The 25,221-nt window shown below is 38.7% G+C and overlaps 1 protein-coding gene across 1 annotated transcript in view; it reads left to right on the top strand.

The window, feature by feature from the left end:
* Positions 1-1,723: 1,723 nt before the first annotated feature.
* tspearb (thrombospondin-type laminin G domain and EAR repeats b) overlaps positions 1,724-25,221 on the top strand; it is a 37,013-nt gene continuing 13,515 nt past the window's right edge. The window contains exons 1-7 of the mRNA XM_056465178.1: positions 1,724-2,110; positions 7,336-7,556; positions 7,639-7,865; positions 8,372-8,462; positions 9,685-9,841; positions 12,202-12,333; positions 12,423-12,655. Coding sequence (XP_056321153.1) covers positions 2,029-2,110; positions 7,336-7,556; positions 7,639-7,865; positions 8,372-8,462; positions 9,685-9,841; positions 12,202-12,333; positions 12,423-12,655 — 1,143 coding nt within the window. The 5' untranslated portion in view covers positions 1,724-2,028. The remainder of the gene's footprint in view (positions 2,111-7,335; positions 7,557-7,638; positions 7,866-8,371; positions 8,463-9,684; positions 9,842-12,201; positions 12,334-12,422; positions 12,656-25,221) is intronic.

Raw genomic sequence — 25,221 nt, 5'->3', positions numbered from 1 at the left:
CTACAACCTGTTTTCAGTTTCACAGTGATGGGTTGCGGCTGGAAGGATATCTACTGCATAAAGCATGTGCACGATAAGTTGGCGGTTCATTCCGCCGTGGCGACCCCAGATTAATAAAGGGACTAAGCCGAAAATTAATATTTAACATATTACTCCACAGCACAGTCTGATAATCTGTTGTGTGTGATGTTTAGGCTGGCGAAAGGGAAGTATTGCATAATACTGTACTTCGACAGAAATTTGCCATATTTTTTTATACATTTTGTGATATCGCAAATGACTCCAAGCCCCCCCTTTCTCTCCCCTATTGGCATCACATTTGTGAAAGTCCCTTATTTTGACAAAAACTGTTTCCAAAGTATAATTTGGATATCTAAAATAGCAATTTATAGAATTCATTCACTAAAGTTAAACGGAAAAAATGTTTTGTCAACATTTGCTTAATTTATTGGATAATTAACATTTCCGGTAAATATTTAGAGACAGTAAACTATTTTTTCAGAAAAACTAAAATCAGTTTTATTTTGATGGTCCGTTAGTTGAATTTAAGTTACATTGCATCTACAGTACATGCCAACTAATTCTCATTAGATTATAACCAGACTGTTAGGTTGTGTTGAGGTTAGGGTTAAAGTTGACATGTTCTTGCAAAGTTTCTTATAGTCAGTTAAATGTCTGTTGAAGGAGCAGTATCAGCAGATATTAAGCAGACAGTCCAATAATACTCAAATGGACCATCAAAACAAAGTGTTACCAAAAAATCTAAATGGAAACCATTTGTTGAGCTGATTGAGCAGGAGTTGAAGAGTTGGATTAAGGAAACAGTATGGATCTGGAGGTTGGAGGGAACAAGCAAGGCATACAAACACATGATGACAAATGACTACACAACAGGCACAGGTGAACGCAATCAGTGGACCTGTGAGTAACCATACAAACTAACTAGAAAGAGCAAAAGAAACTAGAATTAACAAAACAATTCAAACAAAACATGAACCAAACACAACACAATGTCAGTGTGTTTATGATACTGCTCTTATATTATGGTGGCAGGCGTGTTTGTAGTAGTTTGCGTGCCGAGTTGTAGTACAGTTTGTATACGTTGTTGGTTAATTCTTACTTTGAAAATACCCGCTGCTCGCTTCAGGCAAAATTACACAACCCTCTCACATACTGAGGTCCAATAGAGAGATGCAAAAAGTTTCGGTGCTGTTAACTATATATCAGCACTTTCAGAATTATTAGCCAATCACATCCAACGGCTGTCGTTATCGAATTAAAATCACGTTATCACTATTTTCCCTTACATTTTTTTATATTCAGCTCTTGTTTTCACCTCCAGCCAGACACATGAGGGTGTTGCTGAAGACGTGGGTTGATGGGTTGAGATGCAGGTGAGGAAACGATTGACTGAAGGGAGATTTCCTTGACAAGCACTCCTCGGGGTAAAGTGCTCATCACAGCGATCGAAAAGAGCGATGCAGTTCACAACAAGAGCAACCCGACACACATGTACAGCACTGGGGAATTCCTTAGGACACCTTTAAGACAAGAGATGAGAGCTGGAAAAAGCCTCTCTCTCCCTCCTGTGTGCTTCATTCGCTCCACCTATCCCTCTGTTTAAGGTCGACCCCTCCTTTCTCCAGCTGACTTATTCTCATTTAAATGTCTGCGGGGTAAAACACCTCTCCCTGCTCATAACTCACAGGTGAAGTTTACACTCCCCTTCACAGCGAGTGTACAGCAATGTACGACCGGCCTCCGTCCAAAGAGGAACTTCTTCACAGTTATGGAGACTCCTTTGAGCAACAGAAGTTTGGATTTTAATCAGTGCAGTGAATTCTTTGTTGTTTGATTATATGTTTGCTAAAATCATAAAACGGGACGGCAGGAGTGAATAAGATGCCACTTTAATAAGGAGTGAGGTCTTTTAGTTGTGTGCGGATGTAAGGATGGTCTCTGGGCTTTGAGAATGGCTTTGTTTCAGTCTGACTGTGTGTGAATGGAGCTGAGAGAGTGGAGACCCTGATGTCGGAGCTGCCGCTGCTGGCCTGTGTGCTCCTGTCCTGGATCATCACCTGCCAGTCTGGACCGTGGAGACCATGCACAGGTCAGATGTATTACTCGCTGATTTAACAGGCTGAATTGTTTCATTTTTTGAGGAATTACCTCCGGAAATTAGGCTGTCTAGACATTTATCTTAGACCATTTTAGTTTTTCTTACTTTAATTTACTAGAGTGAATCGAAACAAGATGTGGCTCTTATTTATTTATTTACTTTTTGGCTTAGTCCCTTTATTTATTTATTTATTTATTTATTTATGATGCTTGTAAATTTATTTTAATAAAATGAAGCCGCTATAGTGTTCAGAAGTTTGGATTTGGATTTGTTTTAAAATGTATTATCTTTTTTATCAGTTTAATCTTATTTTAATCATTTATTTGATCAACAATATGGTAATACTGTTTCAAATATGTAAAAGAACATTATGAAATATAATTTTAATTAAAAATACAAATACTAAACATACATATTACTTATTACAAATCCAGTCTCATCAAGATTTAATTCATTCAATCTAAATTTAGTAAAGAAGTGTAATGATATTATAACTGTAATAATAAGATTTGTGAAAGAAATTATGAAATATATTTTTAGTTTAAAATATTCAACACACATTTAACTTATTTTAATATCTGAGTGAATGTTAATTTTTATCAATAGTTTGAATTAGTTTTAGTTTTTTGACCCTTTCTGTTTACATTTTCATTTTAGTAAATTTATTGTAATAAATCTTAATACATTAATTCATTTAAATATGTCTATACATTAAAACCTTTAAAAAAAATTCTAAAATATAAAATACATAATATTCTGTCAGTCTTGTTTGTTTCAGATAAAAAGGATTTTAGATTAAGTGAAGTATAAAAGTGTCCCCGTTGTTAAAGACGATGTTTAACTCTGAGTCTCAGTCATAATTGTCCTCAATTGTACCATTTTTTGAGGAATTATCTCCGATAATTAGGCTGTTTAAAACATTTATCTTAGACCATTTTAGTATTTCTTACTTTAATTTACTATAGTGAATCGAAATTTATTTATTTATTTATTTGTTTGTTTGTTTGTTTGTTTATGATGCTTGTGAATTTATTTGATTAAAATGAAGCCTCTAGTGTTTAGAAGTTTGGATTCGAATTTTTTAAATGTTTTTGTTTTAAATCTTGTTTAAATGAATTTAAACTCATTTTAATTATTTATTTGATCAAAACTATGGTAATACTATTACAAATTTGTAAAAGAAAATAAATACATATCATTTTAATGAAAAAAATTTAAATACTAAACAAACATTACTTATCAAAACTTCTGTCTCATCAAGATTTTATTTATTCGATTCAAATTGAGTAAAACAGTGTAATGATATTATAACTGTAATATCAATATTTGTGAAAGAAAATTATGAAATATATTTTTAATTTTAACTTAAAATATTCAACACACATTTGACTTCATCTAATCTCAGAGTTATTTTAATATCTGAGTAAAAGTAAATTTTTATTAATAGTTTAAATTAGTTTTAGTCTTTTAGTCTTTTCTGTTTACATTTTAATTTTTAGTTAAATTTATTGTGTTTTATTTAAATATGTCTATACATTAATACATTCCTAGTTTTTTTGTCTAAAATATTCTGTCAGTTAACGTTTATTTTTAGTATAAAATTATAAAAAGTATATAAGTATAAAAGTGTCCCTGTTGTTAAAGACGATGTTTAACGCTGAGTCTCAGTCATAACTTGTCCCTGTTAAAAACATTATTTGAGTCATGTTATTCTTTGTAATTATTGCAGATTTTCCAGTGAATTGCCATTAGATTATGGGCTTTGCATTCAGTAGACCATTTAGGAAAACTAATTAAAGACAGATGTTTATGATCAAGGAGAAGAATGAAATAGGGCAAGAAAGAAAAAAACTCTTGTAATTGAGACACAAATGTCAATAATTTGTTTCTTGTTTTTTTACTTGGTCAAGTCTGGAGGATTGTAAATATAAAAAGACACAGATTAGATGTGGTTACCAGGTGCTGATTTGAAACCCTCTATGAAAACCTCTGTTATTACACTGTGGTTTCGTCTGAAATGCACCATAAAATGACAATTAGAGAGCATTACTAACCTATGTACAGTTGAAATCTGATTTATTAAATCAGTTAAACAGAAATTGGGGAAAAAATAAACAGGGGGGGCTAATAATTCAGGGGGTTTAAAAATTCTGACTTCAACTGTACATCTCCTCACTGTTTGTAGCAATAGTTGCTTGAGTTAAATGTCTTTAAATGTTATCTTCACCTGTTAGGGAAACTGTGTGAATATGGGATATTGTGTCATTGAAAACATGATACGGTCCTAGAACAGAGAAAACAGAAAATGGCCAGAACACCTGATACACTTTTAGTACACTGGAGAGAAGCCAAGAAAAAAAAGCCAAGAAAAAAAAAATAGATGTGCTAAAACATCAAACCAGGCACAGACGTTTATGGCATTTCTGCCTCTCATTTCTCATCTTGTATATGAGCTATAAGATTGAAAATCATAAAGGGGCTCATAATGGTAGAGGAATAGATTTAGTTTTCCCTCTGGGCGCAGTAAACCTGCTAACATGTAGATGCAGATCTATTGATAACATCTTAAGGTAGCATTGGAACAGAATAAATGACATTGTTGTATCCCACAGAATGCTATAAAAACATTCAGTGGCAAAGTTTTTGACAGATTTTTTGACAAAAGCATTGCTGACTTGATTGGTAATCAGATTAATTTCTGAATAACTGCTAAAAGTCCTGTTTATGCTTGCATTTGTTCAAGCCAAGTATTTAGATGAATTGTTCTGAATGAATCGTACTACTATTTTACTATCTAACCATTTTTTTTAAAGATTTGTGGCTGATTTTATAATCAGACATTCACGTGTTCACACTTAGCTGATGATTGATTATAAAGCATGTTTGTCATGCTGTCCTGGTAGATAGCCCTGAGCTCATAAGATCCACGAGCCTGTGGCTCCCTCCCGTTTGCAGGGCGAGAGGGGAGTTTGAGCTCAGGTAGTTCTCAAGAGCTCGCTCTTTATATGGGGCTCGTGATAAATTAAGGATTGCTATATAGAGATATACTGCTGCTTAAGAGCTTGACTATAGTGTCAAAGGCTGGTTGATTGACCTATGGCGCATAGGTTAATTTTATGGACTGTGGGAGGGAGACAGAGAACCCGTGAGAAACCACACGAGCAGGGGGAGCAGTGGCGGATTTAGGCATGGGCAATATGGGCGATCGCCCAGGGCAGCATCTTGCTATTATACTACACCTCAGCCCTTATCCATCCCCCGACTTAAGCCAGTTAAGCTACTGATGGGGAGAACATGTAAACTCCGCACAGAAACATTGACTGGCCTGTTAAGGACTTGAACCAGTGACGCTTTAGCTGTGAGGCAACAGTGCTAACCACTGGGCCGTCATGCTGCCTATTAAAGAAAAGGAGGTGGAATAGGGGTGGAAGGGGGGATTCTCATGACAACTGAAGTAATAAACTCTAGTTATTTATAGTGAATTAGGAATCATCTAATTGGTGAATCATGCGATAACTAATGCAGAACAATCCGTGATCAATCATAAGCATGTGCTCCTCTTCGAATTAGTTTATAAATCAACCTCTCTTAATTAAGATTTGATTACTGAAGCCTATATCTGACCTACTAGATTGTGTCTCATGTTTGTTTTTGTTTGGTCTGGACCATAAAAAGAAAATGATACATTTGGTCCTGGTTAATTTAGCATTCACATTGAGTTTTTTAAAACCATATGTCTTTTCTATGAGCTGACACAAGATTGAAAATCATAAAGGAGTTTATAACAGAACAGTTTTTCCATTCAATTTACTAACATGTAGATGTAGATATATTGATAAGATCTTATGGCAAGTATTTAGGTATTTAAATAAAATTGTATTGATATCAATTCAGCATTGTGTCCCACAGAATAATCTGAAGAACAATAAATGACAAATTATTGCCATATTGGTTAGTAATCTAATCCGTAATCTTTCTGAAATCTGCTAAAAAATGTTCCTATTTGTAATTCAGTTTTATTCAAGTTGAGTATTTTGCTGAATTCTAATTAATGGCCTATAGAAAGAAGAATGATGAAAACTGTATAGTATACCTCATGTTTTCCTTTGCAGCATTACTGAATCTGAACAGACAGGCGCACTGAAAACACAGAGCTGTGAATGTGAGATATTTTGAAAAGGACTGTTTGCTTTCCAAAACGTGTCTTTTGCTTGGCTTAAAAGACTTTGAAATATGATCCATAACGTGTTCTTCACTCTAACCATTTCCCTCTTTGATTTACTGAAGTGAATCGAAACAAAACTCAAGCACTTGGCCTTTGATTTTTTCATTTATATAACTTGAATGATTTCAAAGATACATGTAAATGAACAACAAACCTTATTAGACTCAAAAGTAATGTAAAATGGTAATATTTTACTTGTTAAACCCACCTCTTTTTACTTTAGTTTTGAATTAATAAAATAAATTAAGACTTGGTTAAAATAAGAGACTTTCTTCAAAACATTAAAGCATAATAAAAACACTTTTCTATTTGTGATCGTTCAAAAATAATTCTTATACAATGTTTTTATCCTCATGAAACATTTTTTATTATTATTATTAGTGTTGAAAACAGATGTAAAGTTAAGTTATTTAGGTTCTAGAAATGAAAGATTTTAGACATTCCTGTTAAAATATCAGTGTAATGTTTGCAATATGCATACAAAGTTGATTTGATTTTAAAATATTATTCTTAAGTATGTTATCTTAAATCTTAAGTATGTTAAGATTTGTGAATATATATTGAGTTATTAATAAGAATTGGATTACTGGATTACTTATCAAACACTCCATAGCAATTGACAAAGCAATAGTGTTTGTGTGACAGCAGTCAGATTCAATACAGTCAGCTCAGCACCATCTTTTAGTTTCAATCTCTCTGAAAATCCAGTATCAAATTGTGCCTTAATTGTTAAAAAAAAAAAAGAAAGTAGGACATTCACAAACTGTTGTTTTAGCAGACTGGTTTCAGTATATGGTGTTCTTAAACTATCGAGAAACTTATGATATTACTCTGCACTTACTTTCTTGTTTTCAGATCATTCTGATCTTTCATGTTAATTTATTTACTAATTAAAGATTTTACTGCTGAAAACTACATATTCCTTATGAACTGAATACTAAATAATAATAATAAAAACGAACTGATGATATAACGTGCATTTCTTGTACAGATCTGTTACCATTGGACCTCTTGTCCCGGGTGCTTCCTGTGGCCAGCAGGGTGCAGGATGGCATACGTATGGTCCAGTCCAGAGGTGCTAGAGGATTCCAGTTTTCTGGATCTCCACAGCTGTTCAGCTTCCCTTCCTCTCAGCTTTTCATTAACTGTCATATCTTTCCCTCCGAATTCTCCATCATCGTCACACTCAAAATCCCACAAGTGGCTCCTGAGGTCAGAACAAAAACATATGTTTCAGCCTCTACCTTTACATTTCTGAATGGTGATAGAGATTCGTTTTTTTTTTGATTTGCAGAAAAGTGAATACATATTTACAGTGTTGGAGGCAGATTCAGATGAGCTGCTTCTTGGCCTGCGTCTTTCCCAAAATAAACTCCACTTCCTGCACAAGGGCCATGGGGGCAGGAAACGCATTACTTTTAAGGCAGTAGGGCTGGATGATAACCGCTGGCACACTTTGGTTTTGGCGGTGACAGGATGCTACACAATTCTCACCATAGATTGTGGCACACCTCTTGAGCTGTAAGAATGATTAATGTAATAATTTGAAATAAAAAAAAAAATGTATGTGACCCTGGACCACAAAACCAATCATAAAGGGAAATTTTTTGGAAATTGACATGTGTACATCATATGAAAGTTGAATAAATAAGCTTTCCATTGATGTATGTTTGTTAGGATAGGACAACAGTTGGCCAACTATTTGGAATTCTCAAAAATATAGAATAAAATTTATATTTAAAGTTCCAAATTAAGTTCTTAGCATTACATATTATTAATTAAAAATTACATTTAGGTATATTTATGGTAGGAAATTCTAAAAATGTCTTCATGGAACAAACTTTACTGAATACTCCAATGAGTTTTGGCATCTCGTGCTATGTATTGTTGGCTATTGCCACAAATGTACTCATGCAGCATAAGACTGATTTTGAGATCCAGGGTGAAATATATCATTTAATATATCATAATATATCAATATATAATATATTCAATATATCATAAAAAGACTGTTTTGTTTCAAACAGGGTGCTTGAAAGACCCTTCCCCGAAGATCTTGATACAACTGGCTCCACATTCTTCATTGCCAGCAGAAGGAGATGGAATGGCTTATTTTCTGTACATATGTTTTTTCATCATTTTATTAAAGTGTTTCTGTGATGCTTTCTTTGGATATTAGCACTGTGATGTGTAAAAAAAATCACTTTATGAATGTAGAATAATTAAAAGATGTTGTCTCCCTAAACAAAGAAGAAAAAGTAACTGATTCTTTACTACCTGAAACAAATCGTCAGCTATTCCAGTTTTATAATTTGATAAACCTGAGGCCATAATTACAAACACTAATGAGACCCATTGCTGAACTTTCGATATTGATATAGACATTTGATTTCTGACAGTCTGTAATTTGTAGACCATTTACAACAAACTAGGTCAGGGGTCACCAAACTTATTCCTGGACGGCTGGTGTCCTGCAGAGTTTAGCTCCAAACCAAATCAAACACACCTGGAACAAACTAACCAGGATCCTACTAGTTGTAACGTGGGGTCTGAGACAGTATTAGAATCCATATGCAGAAGTTTTATTAAAGGGTTTATAGGCAGAGACATCAGTGAGTAAACAGGCGAAAGTCTGCAACACATAAGCAGTCCAATCCAGTCAACAAACACAGGGGCAAATCCAGACGATGTAGTGAGAGTGCAGGCAGAGGTTCAATATAACAACAAACAGTCCAAAACAGAGCAAGAGGGCAAAGACAGATAGCGTACTTGATCAAGGCAGGCAGGGTCATACACAGGCAGGCAGTTATGAAAGTCTCTTGGAAAGCGCTTGGTAGTGCAGGTAGACTGGCAATACTTCACAAAGAAGCATAGCCTTGGCTCTCACTGAAATACTACACAAACAGGAAGTGACTGCAGAGGGAGCGGAGCTGAGTCAGTAGTCGGGCGAGGGCTGGCGTGGCGTTACACTAGTTATACTAGAAACTTCCAGGCAGGTGTGTTGAGGAGAGTTGGAGCTGAACTCTGCAGGGACACTGGCCTTTCAGGACCGAGATTGGTGACTCCTGGACTAGGCCATCTGACCAATCAGAGCAGAGTATACTCTAAAGAAAGACAGTGTTTAGAGTGACAAAATCATCAAACATACTGTTTCAGACAGAATGAGAAAAGGTGATGCTGCAATGGATAAACTAAGAAGATGTAAACTATTTTTACAAGCCAAAGCAAAATCAGGAACTTTTAAAATAGCACAGCAGGGGCACTTTAAGATCAACAATGTACTTACAAATCTATATCTAACATTTCATTCCACTGATTTTTTTGCTTTTGTTTTTTGCAGGGTCTAATGCGGCAGCTAGTTCTGTTACCTGGTTCAGATGCTACCTCACAAATATGTCCCTCATCTGAGCCCCGGCTATCTGCACTCTCAGTTCCCCAGGCCCTCTTACACCTGCCAATCAAACCATCATCCACTGATCTTCCCCTTCATCCATATGGTGAGACCAATAAAACAATGACATTGTCTGCATGCTAATTACTTACGTATGTGCTTAGCTGGTGACAGAAAAGCAAATGCAGTAGTATTGTGAAAAAGTCTTAAACCCTCACTAGTTCTTGTGTAATATGTCATAAATATGTACACAGTGCTGGACATAAGAGCAAATTTAAACCTTTACATATCTAACACACTGTAGCGGAATTCTAACTTTAAATATACTATTAATAGTTAATGGTGCACACAATCTAAAACATATTAAGTACTTTATGTAATACAGTAAAATAGTGTGCAAACAGAGGTATTTATGGCTAAAAATCTTCAAAATATGCTGCTTCACTAAAGGGATGGTTTAAAAACTGAAAATGTTGTCATCGTTTACTGACCTTTCACATATTCGAAACTCGTTTGAGTTTATTTCCTTTGTTAAACACAAAGGAAGAATCTGAATAAAACTGGAAACCTGGAATTAACTTCCATAATATGGTTTTGAGCGTTCTTTAAAATATCTTCTTTAAAAATAAAGAAACTAACAAAGGTTTGGAACCACTTGAGGCTAAGTAAATATTAAATTAAACTAAATAAATATTAAATTATTCTTTCTAGTGTTTAGTGTTACCTACATAGGCACTAAACACACTCCTGAACCCCTTTGGAAAGGCATCTCTCAGCACTTTCCTATTTAGGCAGCTTTATTTATTTTTCTCTGTTCATATAATACCACAGTCTCTATAATGTTCAGGTTTGGGCTCTGTGGAGGCCATTTTAAGAGGGTCAGTGTTTCATTAGTGGTTTTCTTTCCATATGATTTCACAGTTCAGATGGACATTATACCATTGGTACAACAACAAAAAAGACTTTTGCACAATACAGGAAAGGAAGTAGGAAGAAAGAAGTAACCCAGCAAGCATTTTTGTGTTAAAAAGACATCTAATAGACATCTAAATGTAGGCGTCTTGGCTAAAACAAGGCTTAACTTTGGCTGTCAGTGAAAATATAAAAGATGTCTAACAGGGGTCCAAAAATAAAATCAAATAGACAGAAATGAATGACCAGTGAAGTCTAATTAGTCAATTTGGTGATAATCTATTTTTGGACTTTTGTTACACATCTCTTATGTTTTTAGCCTTAAAGCCAAGACATCTACGTTTAGCTGTCTATTAATGTCTATTGCACATACAATTGCCTGGCGTAAAGCATTTGTTTTTGTCCTGTAGCTTCATATTTGAAGTCTTAACATTGGCTAACCTGTAGAAAGAAAACAAACTGTAAAGTAATCTTCAAGAGGTGCAGGTATTATCGGTTGGTTTATGTGTAGCTAATGTCCATAAGTCTGCAGAAAGCTGTCCTATAGGAATGCTGTGTGTTTTTGCTGTAAACACAAGCCTGTGATTGTATGGGGATGTGAGTAACTCTATCTCACAAGTGTGTTACTGATCCGCTGACACTGACTGACAGCCTTGTGCTTTGAGTTTCTCCTCTGGCTCAGAAGAAGTGCTGGTGTTTGAAAGCAGAGCTCGCTGTTGGGCTGTATACTGTGGGCCTGTTGAGAGACATGACACAGGGCAGTGAGAGGCCATGTTTGCTTTATTTCCTCTTATATAATGTAGTCTACAGGTACATTTAGGTCAGTCTGTCTGTTTGTCTGTGGGGCAAAGATAATACTCCCTATTTTAAAATGAGCTTAAAATTACAAAAGTGATATACATAGAGAAACAAGTGAACTGTCTACTTTAATATTTGAAATAGCATCTGTGATTATAAATATAATGTAATTTTCACGAGTTCACCTGCTCATTCAGTCATGATAGACAATGGCAAAAAAACTTGGCTTGCTGTTCTCAAATAAGACTCAAGGTTTGACTCAAGCTGTGCATTCAAACTATGAAGAGAAAGATTGAGCGTTTAGGAGGGGGATAAGGGGAGATGGTGGGATGCTAGAAAAAATTGTCAGCTGACACAGTGCAATGCTGTTGTATATACCCATGTGATAATGATTGATATTCCTGAATAATTAAGCTCCTCCCGGACATTGTGAACTTCATATAATAAAAATAATGTTCTATCATCATCTAGTGTAACATTGATATATAGTCTTTATTCTAAACTCTACTATATTCTGACTATAAATAATTAGTGAAATGATTTTAAATTATTAGACATCTTGGGTAAACAGATCTGACTTTTCTTAGATGAAAGTCTTCTCATTTATCAGAAATAAAGTACATTATAATGTACGCTTGCAATATAAAACTAACAAAAAAAGAATAGTCTTGTCAAAATTACATGTAATAAATACGAAACATTTGGTAATACAATGTTTATCACTCTTATGTGCGTATTTCTGTTTATTTATCACAGAGGCAGAGGTTCGGGTGACTGCGGGTTTGAGTCCGCCCTGTGGACACTCAGAGGAGGGACAACTGTGGTTCAACACACTGAAAAAGGGACTGTATCTTTGTGATGGCATGATGTGGCTCACTATGCTGCAAGGTGATCCTCTAAATAAACTGTAACAGTAGAGCTGCAGTATATAGTAAGAAATAGGCATGGTATCTGACTATTGCCCTGCATCTCTGCAGAAAAAGAGAAGCTGGACTATGTGGAGGATCATCAGGATTTATTCACTTACTCTGAGACATTTGACATAGAAGTTTTCCACATCTCTTCCGTTGGGCTTTTCATTGCGACCGCCAACCGAGACTCCAACCTTGGTTCAGGAATATACAAATGGACGGAAGGGAGGTTTGAACGATATCAGAACATCAGCACCTACGATGCACAGGCATGGCAGTACTTCACAGTGGGCAAGAAGGTGTGTTTTTAGCAGAACATGATCTTGCTTTTATACAACAGTTAAAATGAATCTGTGGTGGTCACATGGTACAAGAGCCCTCAGAAACTTCCCAGTTTAATAGTTATAAATGCACATTTTCAACTTAAGAACTGCATCCAAAATCAATAAAAGTATTATTATTATAATTATAAAAATTACTATTCTAAGTAAATAACAGAAATCAAATCAATGTAAAGAAACAACTGGACACTGCTTCTAAGCAAATCTTTTGCATGAATTTTAATTTCATATGACAATTCTAGAGAACACAGAAAAATTTATAGATTTATCTTTTGTCTAAGACCTGACTCTGATGGTGAAAAATTTATGTTAAGTCTAACCTCCCATCATCTGTCTTTTGTGCTTCATACAAAAAATTATCTTACAGGAGCCATGTTTAGTCAAAATATGATCATCATCATATCACTTAAACATTAGTTTTGCTGACTTCCAAAACTTGCTGCGTGCCGGCACCTCTGAATTAAAAGCTGTTACGCCCATTTCACAATGTTTGAGCGTCACATATTTCGGCATGCGTGTTAAACAGCCGGGATTCACACCAGGAGCATGAGCAATGTGTGAGGTGCATGGGAATGGTTTTCTGTAAGTATGCATCAGTTTGTTTTCGATTAAACTGCATTGCTTTCGCAAGCATTGATTCGGTTGTACATAGAGAATAACTTCTTTATTCTGGGGTTATCACTCTTAATTAATACACTTACATATAAAGTAAACTGTAACTAAACGCATTTACTGGGGCACTGGCCATTTTTACTGGGGCATGTAAATGGGGTCTAGTGATGCCCCTGTTGAGTCTCCTTCTTCTGCTCCACTTAAATTTGCAAAAAACAAAGATAGCACCAACAGAGCCCTACCCTGCAGCACTGCACAAGCTGTTCTCCAGCAATTTTCAGATAAATTTTCGACAATGCTCTTGTGAGTCCCCCTGCCTGTTATGATTCCATTACCTACAAGTTAAATAACGACCACAGAGAAGACATCTAACAATCTATGCCCACCACCACCCCCTTCCTCTTGGAAGGACATCCGTCCATGCACCCATACTTCTGCCTTTGAAGGATATTCCTGACCATCAGTTTCCAGTCACTGCTGAGGTGTGTGATTCCTATTTTTCTCCACATGCTGCACTCGAGTCTATAAAGACAAAGACAGAACTAAAAGAGCTCTACATGCTTGCACAAGCTGTTCTCCAGTGTTCTTGAGACGTGTCTGACGACACTTTGGGAGTTCACTAGATGACCAATCACTCTGAAGAGTAAGAAAACAGGCCAATGAATGCCTATAAGTGGGGAGAGCTCAGCTCCGCTGATGCTGGTGATTAATCATTAGCAGAGAAAATAACCAGCACATGCAGAGTAAGCCGTTAGACTTTTCGCTTTAGAGCCTCACAAGAGACTAAAGTGAACCTTCTGCTAACCTGTCATCCAGAAAGAAAGCAGTATTCCATGACATTGCATACATTAACTGGGTGTACTTACTGAGTTGAGCAATGCATCTTTTGAAAGATTTCATTCTGATCGTGAGTTTCTGGGTGTGGTGGTTTCCTCTCCACCGATGATTGGACGAGTTTTTTCTCACATGTCTGGGGTTCAACATGTTGAGGTGGTGCTCACAAGACAGTTCATGCCCTCACTGTGAGTCCCCAACTGAGGTCGTGGCGCGCATTAGGGTGCACCACCCCTGCTGCTCCCCATTAGTCAGTTAGCACTAGTGCAGGCCTGACGGTCACAGTGGGGGCACATCCGTCTCCTTCAGGTCTGCGGACCCCTCACTGTTCCACAGTGAGCTCAGTCCAAGCTTCAAGTGAGTGTGGCGGTGCATCCCCCACAATGGCCGCACTCTCACTTGAAGACACCAAGGACCAGATGCCCATCGCTGCATTGAAAGGTGAACTGACATGTTCTGATGACAGTCCAGATCAGCTCCCTCCCGTGGGTTGTGAGGGGGGTCTTTGACCTGAAATTGGACATAGTGGGACTGGAGATGTCTACTCCAACATGCAGGCATAGATGGCACCTTTTTCTGTCCGGTCCTTGTGCACTTCTGCCCTTACCACCCTTGATGGCAGAGCAGCCAGAGGATACGAAGCAATTTTGGTCAATCATTGTCCCCAAGGTGCCACCACCTTGAGGGCTCAGCCTAGACCCCCGTCACGATGGGCAAGGTCATCCATCAGCGGGTTTGAAAAACCATCCCCATCCCCCCACTGCTGAGGGTGCCCACCTGCGGCACCAAGACCTGCTCCACCTCAGCAGGCCGCTCCACTGGCTAAGCGGCAACGCAGAGCCTCCCACAGGCTGAAGCCGCTTTTTCCCCGGTGAAGGGCCAGTGACCAACATCAACAACAAAAAACATATCCCTGCTGGCCTCCGGGTCGCCAATAACCAAATCTTTAATAAAACAGCATTTTTTTCTTTCTCTCTGAGAGTGCAAGCCCAAGCCCTACCAGTCTGGGACACACCACCATCTAGCTCGCAGAGCCAGTGCTTATCATCACAGGCTTCAAAAATGCCAGAGGACAGACTCCTTTCTCTCACTCCTTCGGCATCTTTGCAGATTTTAGGAAGGAGGATAAGTGACAAACTGTTATTTTCAGCTCTTCCTGGGGTGCTCTGCTTTCCAGGGTGAGCTCTTTCCTCTCACGCTGCCCTACAGCTGGCACGTCAGTGATTGCTTCGATGATGCCATACACACGAGCTCTGCCAGCCTGGTTAGAGCTGCACAACTCAAAGTTTTACAGCTCAACAATCTTATTTACAACGAAACAATGCTAGTGTTACAGCTTTGGTATTAAATTCAGTAAATAAAGTAGATGTCGAAAAAGTAATAATGTCTCTTAAGTCTTCAAAGGCTAAGGATTTTTATGGCATAGACACACTTTTATTGGAACAAATTTGTTCCTTGATTGTTAATCCCTTATCATTAATATCATTAATTCCCTACCTCATGGAAGCCAGCAGTGGTTGCTCCTATATTCAAAGGAGGCAACCCCAGCTTAACTTGCAATTATAGGCCTATTAGTGTCCTACCTATGATATTAAAGGTTTTTAAAAACTGGTGGTTAAACAAATTGTTGACCATTTAAATAATAGCTCTTTTCAATTACATTCAAATCAATTCGGTTTTGGATAAATCATTATTTTATTGTTTTTATTTTATATACGTTATTTTATTTAAGGGTAAAGGCATTAATGAACAGAGGTGGAGTGAGAAGGGCAGTGTTTCCTCAAGGGTCAGTATTGAGGCTAATACTCTTCAGCATGTAAATAAATGATTTAATGATACAGTCATTTTCACGCATGGTAAAATTGTTAAAGAGGCTATAAAAAAGTTGAACGAAGGTTTAACAAAGTAATAGCGTGGCTGAATCAGTATAACCTAAAATTACATGTTTCAAAAACAGCTTGCATGTACTTCTCTAAAGGACATGGCATTGATACAAAACAGGATGTTATTATCTCAGGAAAGAAAGTTCAAGTTGTTTTAGAGTTTAAATACCTATGGGTTTATCTGGACACACATAAAAAGGTATGTAACAAAATAAGATTTTATACAGTTAATTTTAGGTTTATTAGAAATTCTTTATCAAAAAAAGGTGCAAAAATGTATTTAAAGGGCACCTATGGTGAAAAATCTACTTTTCAAGCTGTTTGGACAGACATATTTGCAGGTATGGTGTATAGACCGTCATATTGGGGTGATATCAACACACCCAGTCCTTTTTTTTTTCAATTTAACAACATAAAAACAGGGGACTAATTGGAGCGGTTTTCAGACCGACCGCAACTTGACGTAGGAGTGCGGTCCCCCCGCCCACCGAATTAATTGACAGCTGCGCGTATTAACATGTCCCGGTAGTCACGTGTATAATCATATCAACAAGACCAGACAGACATACGGAAAGCAACCGGGAATAAAAGGTCTGTTCAGTTCGTTAGGATCATTCGTTCGTTAGGATCAAGAGTGAGTTTTACAAGTTTAAAATGTTTTAAAACAGTGCACGTGTGTAATGAAGTACAGAGATTTACTTCAGCTTTACTTCATCAGCACAGCCGCGTGTCAGAACAATTATAAAGGAAGATGCTTCAGATTTGTTGATGTTAAATCAGGTTTATTTTGTACATTAACATAACAGATATCCATACAGCAGTGGAGATTAACCTGTATCCTGTCACATTTGCGTGCAAAAAGAGTGCAAAGCTAAACGCGCTCTGTCTGTCTGTCTGTCTGTCTGTCTGTCTGTCTGTCTGTCTGTGCGTGCGTGCGTGCGCGCGTGCGTGAACTTTGTAACGACATTGTGTATTTCTAGTATTTCTCACAATTGCTAAGTGAGATCTGCTTCCTTTAAGTCTGTCTGTTGTCTGACACAGCCGAGGGAGGAGATTAAGGCACGCAGAAAGGCACATAGAAATGGTGGGCGGGGAGGACTAGCCTTAAAGGCTAAATCTTATGGTTGTTTTTAGCTGAAACTTTACAGACACATTCTGGAGACACAAAACACTTATATTAAATCTGAAAAAAGGGGTAACATAGGTGCTCTTTAAATTCTAAGAACCTCATAAAAATTGTTGTCTGATAAGTTGGTCTAACACAAAATCTACAATTTTAAAACCTCTGGAATTATTTATAAATTAGGATATTAACAATTTATTATATAAATTATTTAAAAAGTTTGGTTTTTATCATTGTACTATTATAAAAACCCATAGACTGCTTAATTGGGAAACATCTCTAAGTTTAAAATGTTGTGTACCTTTCAAGATTATGCATAGTTAGCTCCTCCCCCTCTATCTGACTTTTTTATTTAAATCTGTAGAAAACAGAGTAACTTGGAGTGCAGCTAAAGCTGATTGCATTATTACACTTAGAAAACATGTTTTTTGGTTTTCTTTTAAAGCATCACATCAGTGGAATTTAAAACCACAATCTGTTAGAGAATGTGTATATTTTAAGTCATTTAAGTATAATTTTAAGGAACGGCTTCATAATAATCAACATTGTGAACCCTAGGCTTTTGATATTGTTGTTGCGGTGGTTGTTTTTTTTTTATTGTTGTTGTTCATTTGAGTATTGTTTTTAGTTTGAATTTGTATTTTTATTGCTATGCCCTTTATTATCTGGCAAAAGGATCACCAATAAAAACTTGTCTTTGGGCTAATTTGGGTACATTTACGTTTTTGAGGAACGTTGATTAATGTACACTTGATGATTCGCCTCACAGAAGAGTGCACCAGGCTGGTGCTGTGCTGTTTGAGACTACTCGACAGGCACACATTGGTCCCACTGAAAGTGGAAGCTCCTGGGGCATATGGCATCCACAGCCGCTATCACCCTGCTCGGATTGCTTCATATGAGACCACTTCAGCGCTGACTTAACAATCGGGTTTCCAGATGGGCATGACGTGTGGGCACACACCGGGTGACCATCACCCCGATGTGTCGCCGCACCCCTTAGAACATCAGCGGTTAACATCCACTCAGGCTAGAACACCCTCTACGATGCATGTCTACACATAATAGAGGAGTCTAATCACTAAGTGGTGCACTTCTCGCCGAGAAGATCCCCGGCTTTGCCAGATTAGTTTTGTGTTGTCCTTCCTTCAGGATATGCTGGAGTGTAGGCTGTCACCCTCCACACTGAAGGTCTACGTTGGGAGTGAGAGCGTAGTGTTGCCTCCTCTTGGATGTTAGCACACTGCGCCTATCTTACAGATATTTTATGAGCTGGGGGCTGGGCATGTCTGGTATTGCCCACTTGGTCTACACGCGTGCTGGGGATTGGTCCCAGCTATGTGTGACAACCCATATGCGCCATTCAGCCACGCCGTGTTCCCCCTTCTCAGACAGACCCAAGTCTTCCATACCCACTAACCAGTTTATCATATGTAGCGCTTCCCCTGCATAGGCCTAGCCCATAATATTGTCACCTAGTCTTTCCTTGGGTAACAGGTGGCCTCCGCAGCATCCTTCACCTTCGGGACCTGCACGATTTCCCAATGTACTGTTGTATCTTTAGAATCCCTAGACTACAGCAAGCTAGGTAAAATGCATATTTTACAACACCTGATTTCTAAATTATTCCCTTATTCTGTTAATTAAAGGTCCTAGGGGACGTTAGAAGTTTACGCCCTTGGGGATGCTTGTGCACTCCCGCTATGCTTAGAAAACTTCACATCAGGGGTCATAGTTCCCACTGAAGGGAAATGTCCTGGTTACAAACATAACCCATGTTTCTCGAAGATGGCAATGGATTTGTGTGTCTCCGCTGCCACAAGTGTTCGGCTCTTCAGCAGCAAAAGTCTAGCACTGCACGTGCACTGGTTATATCGTCAACTAATGAATAATCACCTGCACCTGTGAAGCTGAGCTCTGCCAACTCATCGTCATTCATTGGCTCGTTTTCTAACTCTTCAGAGTGATTGGTTGTCTAGTGAACTCCCCAAGTGTCACATGTTTATGTTCCCATCTACAGGGAACAAGGGTTATGTTCGTAACCGGGATGTTCTTCAGTGTTCTTCAGATAAATCTCCACTGATGTTCTTGTGAGTTTCCTTTTTCATGTTGTGTGTCCATTACCTAAAAAAAAACACCTGCCACAGACAAGACATCTATCTATCTAAGCCCACCTTCACCCCCTTCCTCTTGGAAGGACATCTATTCATCCATCCATCCATCCATCCATCCATCCAGGAAATACCTAACCTGAGCATACGTTTCCAGTCAATGCTGAAGAGAAATAAAATGAGCCGATGAAATGCCAATGAATTGGCAGTGCCCAACGTATGTACCTGGCTGAGTACCTTAGCTGAGTATAAAGTAGCCAGAGGCTTCACACATTTTCACTTTAAGTGCCTCATGTGCAACTAAAAGAGACTTATTGCTGCAATCTATCGACTACATTTGAGAGAGAGCAAAAAGCTGCCATCTTCAGAGAGGCTGTTTTCTCCTGATTCCAGTGCGAGCGACATCGCAAGGTCCTTTTTCCCATGGGCGTTTCACCGGACCAGTGCATTAAGGTTTGAATAGAGCAAATTCTCCAACACGATCCAGCATTCTTTTCAAAGACATCGTTCCGACTGTGCATTTCTGGATGCGGTGGTTCTCTGTCCCCGAATGATGGGCACGAGCACTGTGTTGCATGTTTGGGGATTGAGCATATTAATGCGGTGCTCGCAGGCAGTGCATGTTGTCACTGCGATGGTATGTCTGTTGCACAGCTATGATAGCAGCTAGCTCTTGCAAAAGGGCGAACCACCCCTGTTGTCCTTCACAAGTCGGTTGGTACTCTGGCAGATCTGAGGGTCAACCCGCCGCCCTCGGGCTCGCAGACCCCCCATTTCTCAGCGCGCTCCATTGCTGCATTGAAGGGTGGGCTATCATTATCTGATGACAATTTGGACCCGCTCCCTCCCTCAGGGGTGGTGAGTGAGGCTCCAGATAGGGAGTTAGATATGATGGCTGTGCTAACCCTGGCTGCTTTGGTGGAGGGGCTGGAGATGGCTTGGGTTCCAGCTCCACCACCGGATCGACTAGATGGGTGTTAGGTTCACTTTCTTAACCCCCCCATTTCCCGGGCTGGCATGTTTGGCGACACTGTGGGAGAGTTCACCCAGGAATTCACTGAGGTGAAAGAGCATTCAAGTGCGATGGAGAAAGTCATCTACAGACGGGCTCCCAAAACCGCTCCCCCCACTGACTCATCCCTTTCGGTTGCTCCTTGCCGAGGGCACCCATCTGCAACTCCTAGACCTGCTCCGCCACACCAGCCCGCTTCAGCGGCAGCATCGTGCACCCCACAGATGACCAGCGCCCCCACCCTAGGGCACTGCTAAGTCCGCTAAACGGACCGCAAAGCATCCCTAAGACGGGCCAGCTGGAGAAGAGGAGGTTTGCTACCTAAATTTTCAATAAAAGAGCAATTTTTCTTTTCTCTGGGTTTGACAGCCCCAACACTGCCAGCATGAGACGCGATGCTTTCCAGCTCGCAGAATCGGTGCTTTTCGCCACAGGCTCTGAGAGTGCCAGAGGACAGGCTTCTGTCTCTCGCACTCCCAGCCGCCCCCTTGGACTCTTAAGAAGAAGGTAAGACTGAACCTCTTCCGATCTTCCTTGGGACATGCTGCCTCCCAGGGTGAGCTCTCCCATCTCGTGCTGCCCCAACAGCTGTTCCTTTTGGATGGACATCCATCTATGTCCTCATCCTTCGGCCATCCTTCCTATTTTTCTTCACATGCTGCACTCTAGTCTGTAAAAGAGAAAAACAGGACTAACAGAGCTCTACATGCTTGCTGAGCTCTAGCAATGCACAAGATGTTCTCCAGTGTTCTTCAGATAAATCTTCACTGATGCTTTTGTGAGTTTCCCCCTTCTGCCTGTTGTGTCCATTACTTGGAAAAGCGACACCTGCCACAGACAAGACATCTGACTACTAACTATCTAAGTCCACCCCCCCCCCCCCTCCTCTTGGAAGGACATCTGTTTATCCATCAATTCCTCCATTCATCTTGTGAATTTTCTACTTCTGCCTGTTGTGTGTCCTTTACCTGAAAAAACAAACACTTGCTACAGACAAAGCATCTATCTAACTATCTAAGCCCAAATCCGATTCCCTAGTTTCTCCACTTCACTGTAAAAAACAATGACAACCTCAATAGAACTCTACCTGCTTGTTCAGTACTATTTATCAATCTATCTGAAGCAAATACCCGATTATCACATAGTTTGTAAAAATTAAAGTATATAATTTCAAATTACTTTCCCAGTGATGGGTTGCAGCTGGAAGGACATCCGCTGCGTAAAACATGTGCTGGATAAGTTGGTGGTTCATTCCCCTGTGGTGACCCCGGTTTGATAAAGGGACTTAGCTGAAAAGAGAGTGAATGAATGAATTTCAAATTACGATGAATAGAACTTTTTTAATGAGATGTGTTTCCCTGTTTCTCCACATGCTCCATGCCAATCTGCCAAAGTGAAAGATATCAAGGCCCAATCCCAATTCTATTTTTGTACCTCTACCCTTTCCCCCTGGCCCTTAAAACTGAGGGGGAAGGGCTTTAAAATTTACCCCTAAGAATTGGGACAGCACTACAGCACCTGCACACGTCATCAGATGTCATCGCAATCTCTTGCTTCATATGAGATCAGACGATCACGACTGCTGTAGATATTCCAGTTGTGCTATTTTTTGGTTTTTATCTTCAGGAAATTACTGAAGGCATATATTATGTTATCATAACGATATAATGTGGCAATAAGATGATAACTGTACTGTGCATTTACACAGTGGCCATATTCATCTATGTAAACACACCAAAAACAACATTAACATTATAGCAGACACTGTAAAAAGCCCATTCCCAGCCATTAGACATTACTGACAGGGTATTCCAGTTTCATTGAGTGTCAGAATGTTGTGGGACTACAATACAGAAGTTATTATTAGAGATTATAGATCTTAAAATTTAGCGTTTTTTTATTTTAGCATTTTTTTAAGCATGACGGTAAAACACGAACGCAGTTATGAATATATTAAAACATATGCTTGTTTGTTGTGAAAATTCGTAATAATGACAAAAAATACTAATTTGTGGATCTTACTTCTGGGTGCAGCAATCCTGCCATTGCAGCTGGTGTATTCTGTGAAATTTTCTTACCCCTTGGTGTGGTCCTGAAAAATCTTCGTTCGAAGATCGAGTATTTACCCTTTCCCCTTAGCCCTATGCCTTCAAGCTAAAGAGAATTGGGACACCCCTACCCCTTCATGGGAACGCACAAAAAGAGGGGTAGGGGTAAGGGGAAGGGCTAAGGGGTAGAATTGGGATTGGGCCCAAATGTTTAATTAATCTCAATACATTTCTTTGGAAACTAACTCCATTGTTCTGTCTGTTCAAGTAGCTCTACCTGTTTGCTGAGTTCCAGGTCTTCAAGTATATCTCCACCATTCCCCTTGTGAGTAGATGCCCCCCCTCAACCACATATACTCTCTTAATTATGCATTATCACTCTTGATTAATACACTTACATATAAAGTAAACTGTAGCTAAACGCATTTACTGAGGCACTGGCTATTTTCACTGGGCACATGCCCCAATAAATAGGGTCGAAGCAAAGCCCCCGGTGAGTCTCGTTCTTCAGCTCCATTCCATGCTGCAAGAGACAGCAACAACAGAGCCCTACCTGCTGGCTGAGCTACAGCAATGCACAAGCTATTCTCTAAGTATTTTCTGATTAATCTTCAACGCTGCCCTTGTGAGTCTCCTTCTTCTGCCTGTTGTGGTTCCATTACCTACAATTTAAATAACGACCACAGAGAGACATCTGTCTTACAATCTATGCCCACCACCACCCCCTTCCTCTTGGAAGGACATCTGTCCATGCACCCATCCATCTGCCTTTGAAGGATATTCCTGACCATCAGTTTCCAGTCGTTGCTGAGGTGTGTGATTCCTATTTTTCTCCACATGCTGCACTTCAGTCTGTAAAGACAAAGACAGGACTGAGGTCTACAGGCTTGCCGAGCTCCAGCAATGCACAAGCTGTTCTCCAGTGTTCTTCAGATCAATCTCCACTGATGCTCTAGTGAGTTTTCTTTATTTGCATGTTGTGTGTCCATTATCTAAAAAAGAAACACCTCCCACAGACAAGACATCTATCTAACAATATATGCCCACCTTGACCCCTTACTCTTGGAAGGACATCTATTTATCCATCCATCCATCCATCCATCCAGGAAATACCTAACCTGAACATACGTTTCCAGTCACTGCTGAGGTGTGATTCCCATTTCTCCACATGCCCCAGCTTAATCTGCAATAGACAAAAACAAGACTAACAAAACTCTACTTGCTGGCTGATCTCCAGCGATAAACAAAGTGTTCTCCAGTGCTCTTTAGATAAATCTCCACCAATGCTCTTGTGAGTCTTCTTCTTCTGCATGCTCTCTCCATTACCTGAAAAAGAAAAACCTGACACAGACAAGGCCTATCTAACTATCTATACCAACCACCACCTGCTTCATCTTGGAAGGATTTTTTTTTATAAATTCCTGAGCATCAATTTCCAGTCATTGCTGGGTTGTGTGATTCCATTTTTTCTTCATGTGGTCCATTCCAGTCTGCAAAATACAATAGAAAGATATCAAGTCATCTACCATTGTCTGCAGTCTGGTTCTGTTCTAACACTAACAAATAATATTTCACAGCTATAAATAAATACTCTACTAGATGACAATCTATAAACTTAGAATAGATAAAGGTGTTACAGTAAATGGTAAAACTTTAAAAAGAATAAATAACAATAAAAAACTACAAATATAAAACAGGCCGACAGCAAAACTTACAAATAAATAATACACCCGCCTATCTATCCGCCAATAGACGTAGAGTAATATGCAATATGTGTTAAAGCTGACAGCATAAATACATTATATCAGGTCAATTTATCTGCCAATAAAGCAAATAACAATCTGCAAATAATAAACAAGATAGCAATATACAAATGAACCATACAAACAAACAAAAATATTATATCTTTTTCTGTCTAGCTGAAGGAAACATCCAACCATCACTCGGTAAAAAGTAAAATATAAAATTTTAATTTTTATAAAGTTAATTTGATTCAACTTCAAAATCTAAGGCAGTACCTAATTTATTATGATGTACTTGTCATTACTGAGGTGTGTTTCCCTGTTTCTCCACATCCTCCTTGCCATTCTGCCTAAGTGAAAGAGATCAAGTCTTTAATTAATCTCAATACATTTCTTTGGAAACTACCTATATTGTTCAGTCTGTTCAAGCAGTACCTATATGCTGAGCTCTAAATCTTCAAGTATATCTCCACTGTTCCTCTTGTGAGTCTCAGGGGTGAGTCTCATTAATACACTTACATATAAAGTAAACTGTAACTAAACACATTTACTGGGGCATTGGCTAATTTCACAGGGGCACATGCCCCATTAAATGAGGTCTAGCGACACCACTGGTGAGTCTCCTTCTTCTGGTTGAAATGAGATTTTTTCTTCTCCAATGCTCTTGTAAGTTTCCTTCTTCTGCCTGTTGTGTGTCCATTCCCTGAAAAAGAAACACCTGCCACAGACAAAACATGTAACTATCTAAGCCCACCTCCACCCCCTTCCTCTTGGAAGAACATCTGTCACCGATAGGTAATACCTGACCAACAGTATCTTATCATTCCTGAGATGTGTGATTTCCTAGTGTCTCCAATCTGTAAAAGACAAAGACAACATCAATAAAACTTTATCGGCTTAATAAGATATATCTATCTATCTTTCTTTCTATCTGAAGAAAATACCGGACCATCACTTAGTCTGTAAAAATTTAAGTATGTAATTTCAAATTACGATGTACTTGTCATTAATGAGGTGTGATTCCCTGTTTCCATATGCTCCATGCCAATCTGCCAAAGAAAAAGAGAGCAAGTCTTTAATTAATCTCAATACATTTCTTTAGAAACTAACTCTATTGTTCAGTCTGTTCAAGCAGTTCTACCTGTTTGATGAGCTCCAG

Source organism: Danio aesculapii, chromosome 9, assembly GCF_903798145.1.
Source record: "Danio aesculapii chromosome 9, fDanAes4.1, whole genome shotgun sequence".
Lineage (NCBI taxonomy): Eukaryota > Metazoa > Chordata > Actinopteri > Cypriniformes > Danionidae > Danio > Danio aesculapii.
Note: the sequence above shows the minus strand (reverse complement) of the source record. Positions and strands in the feature narration are given on the sequence as shown.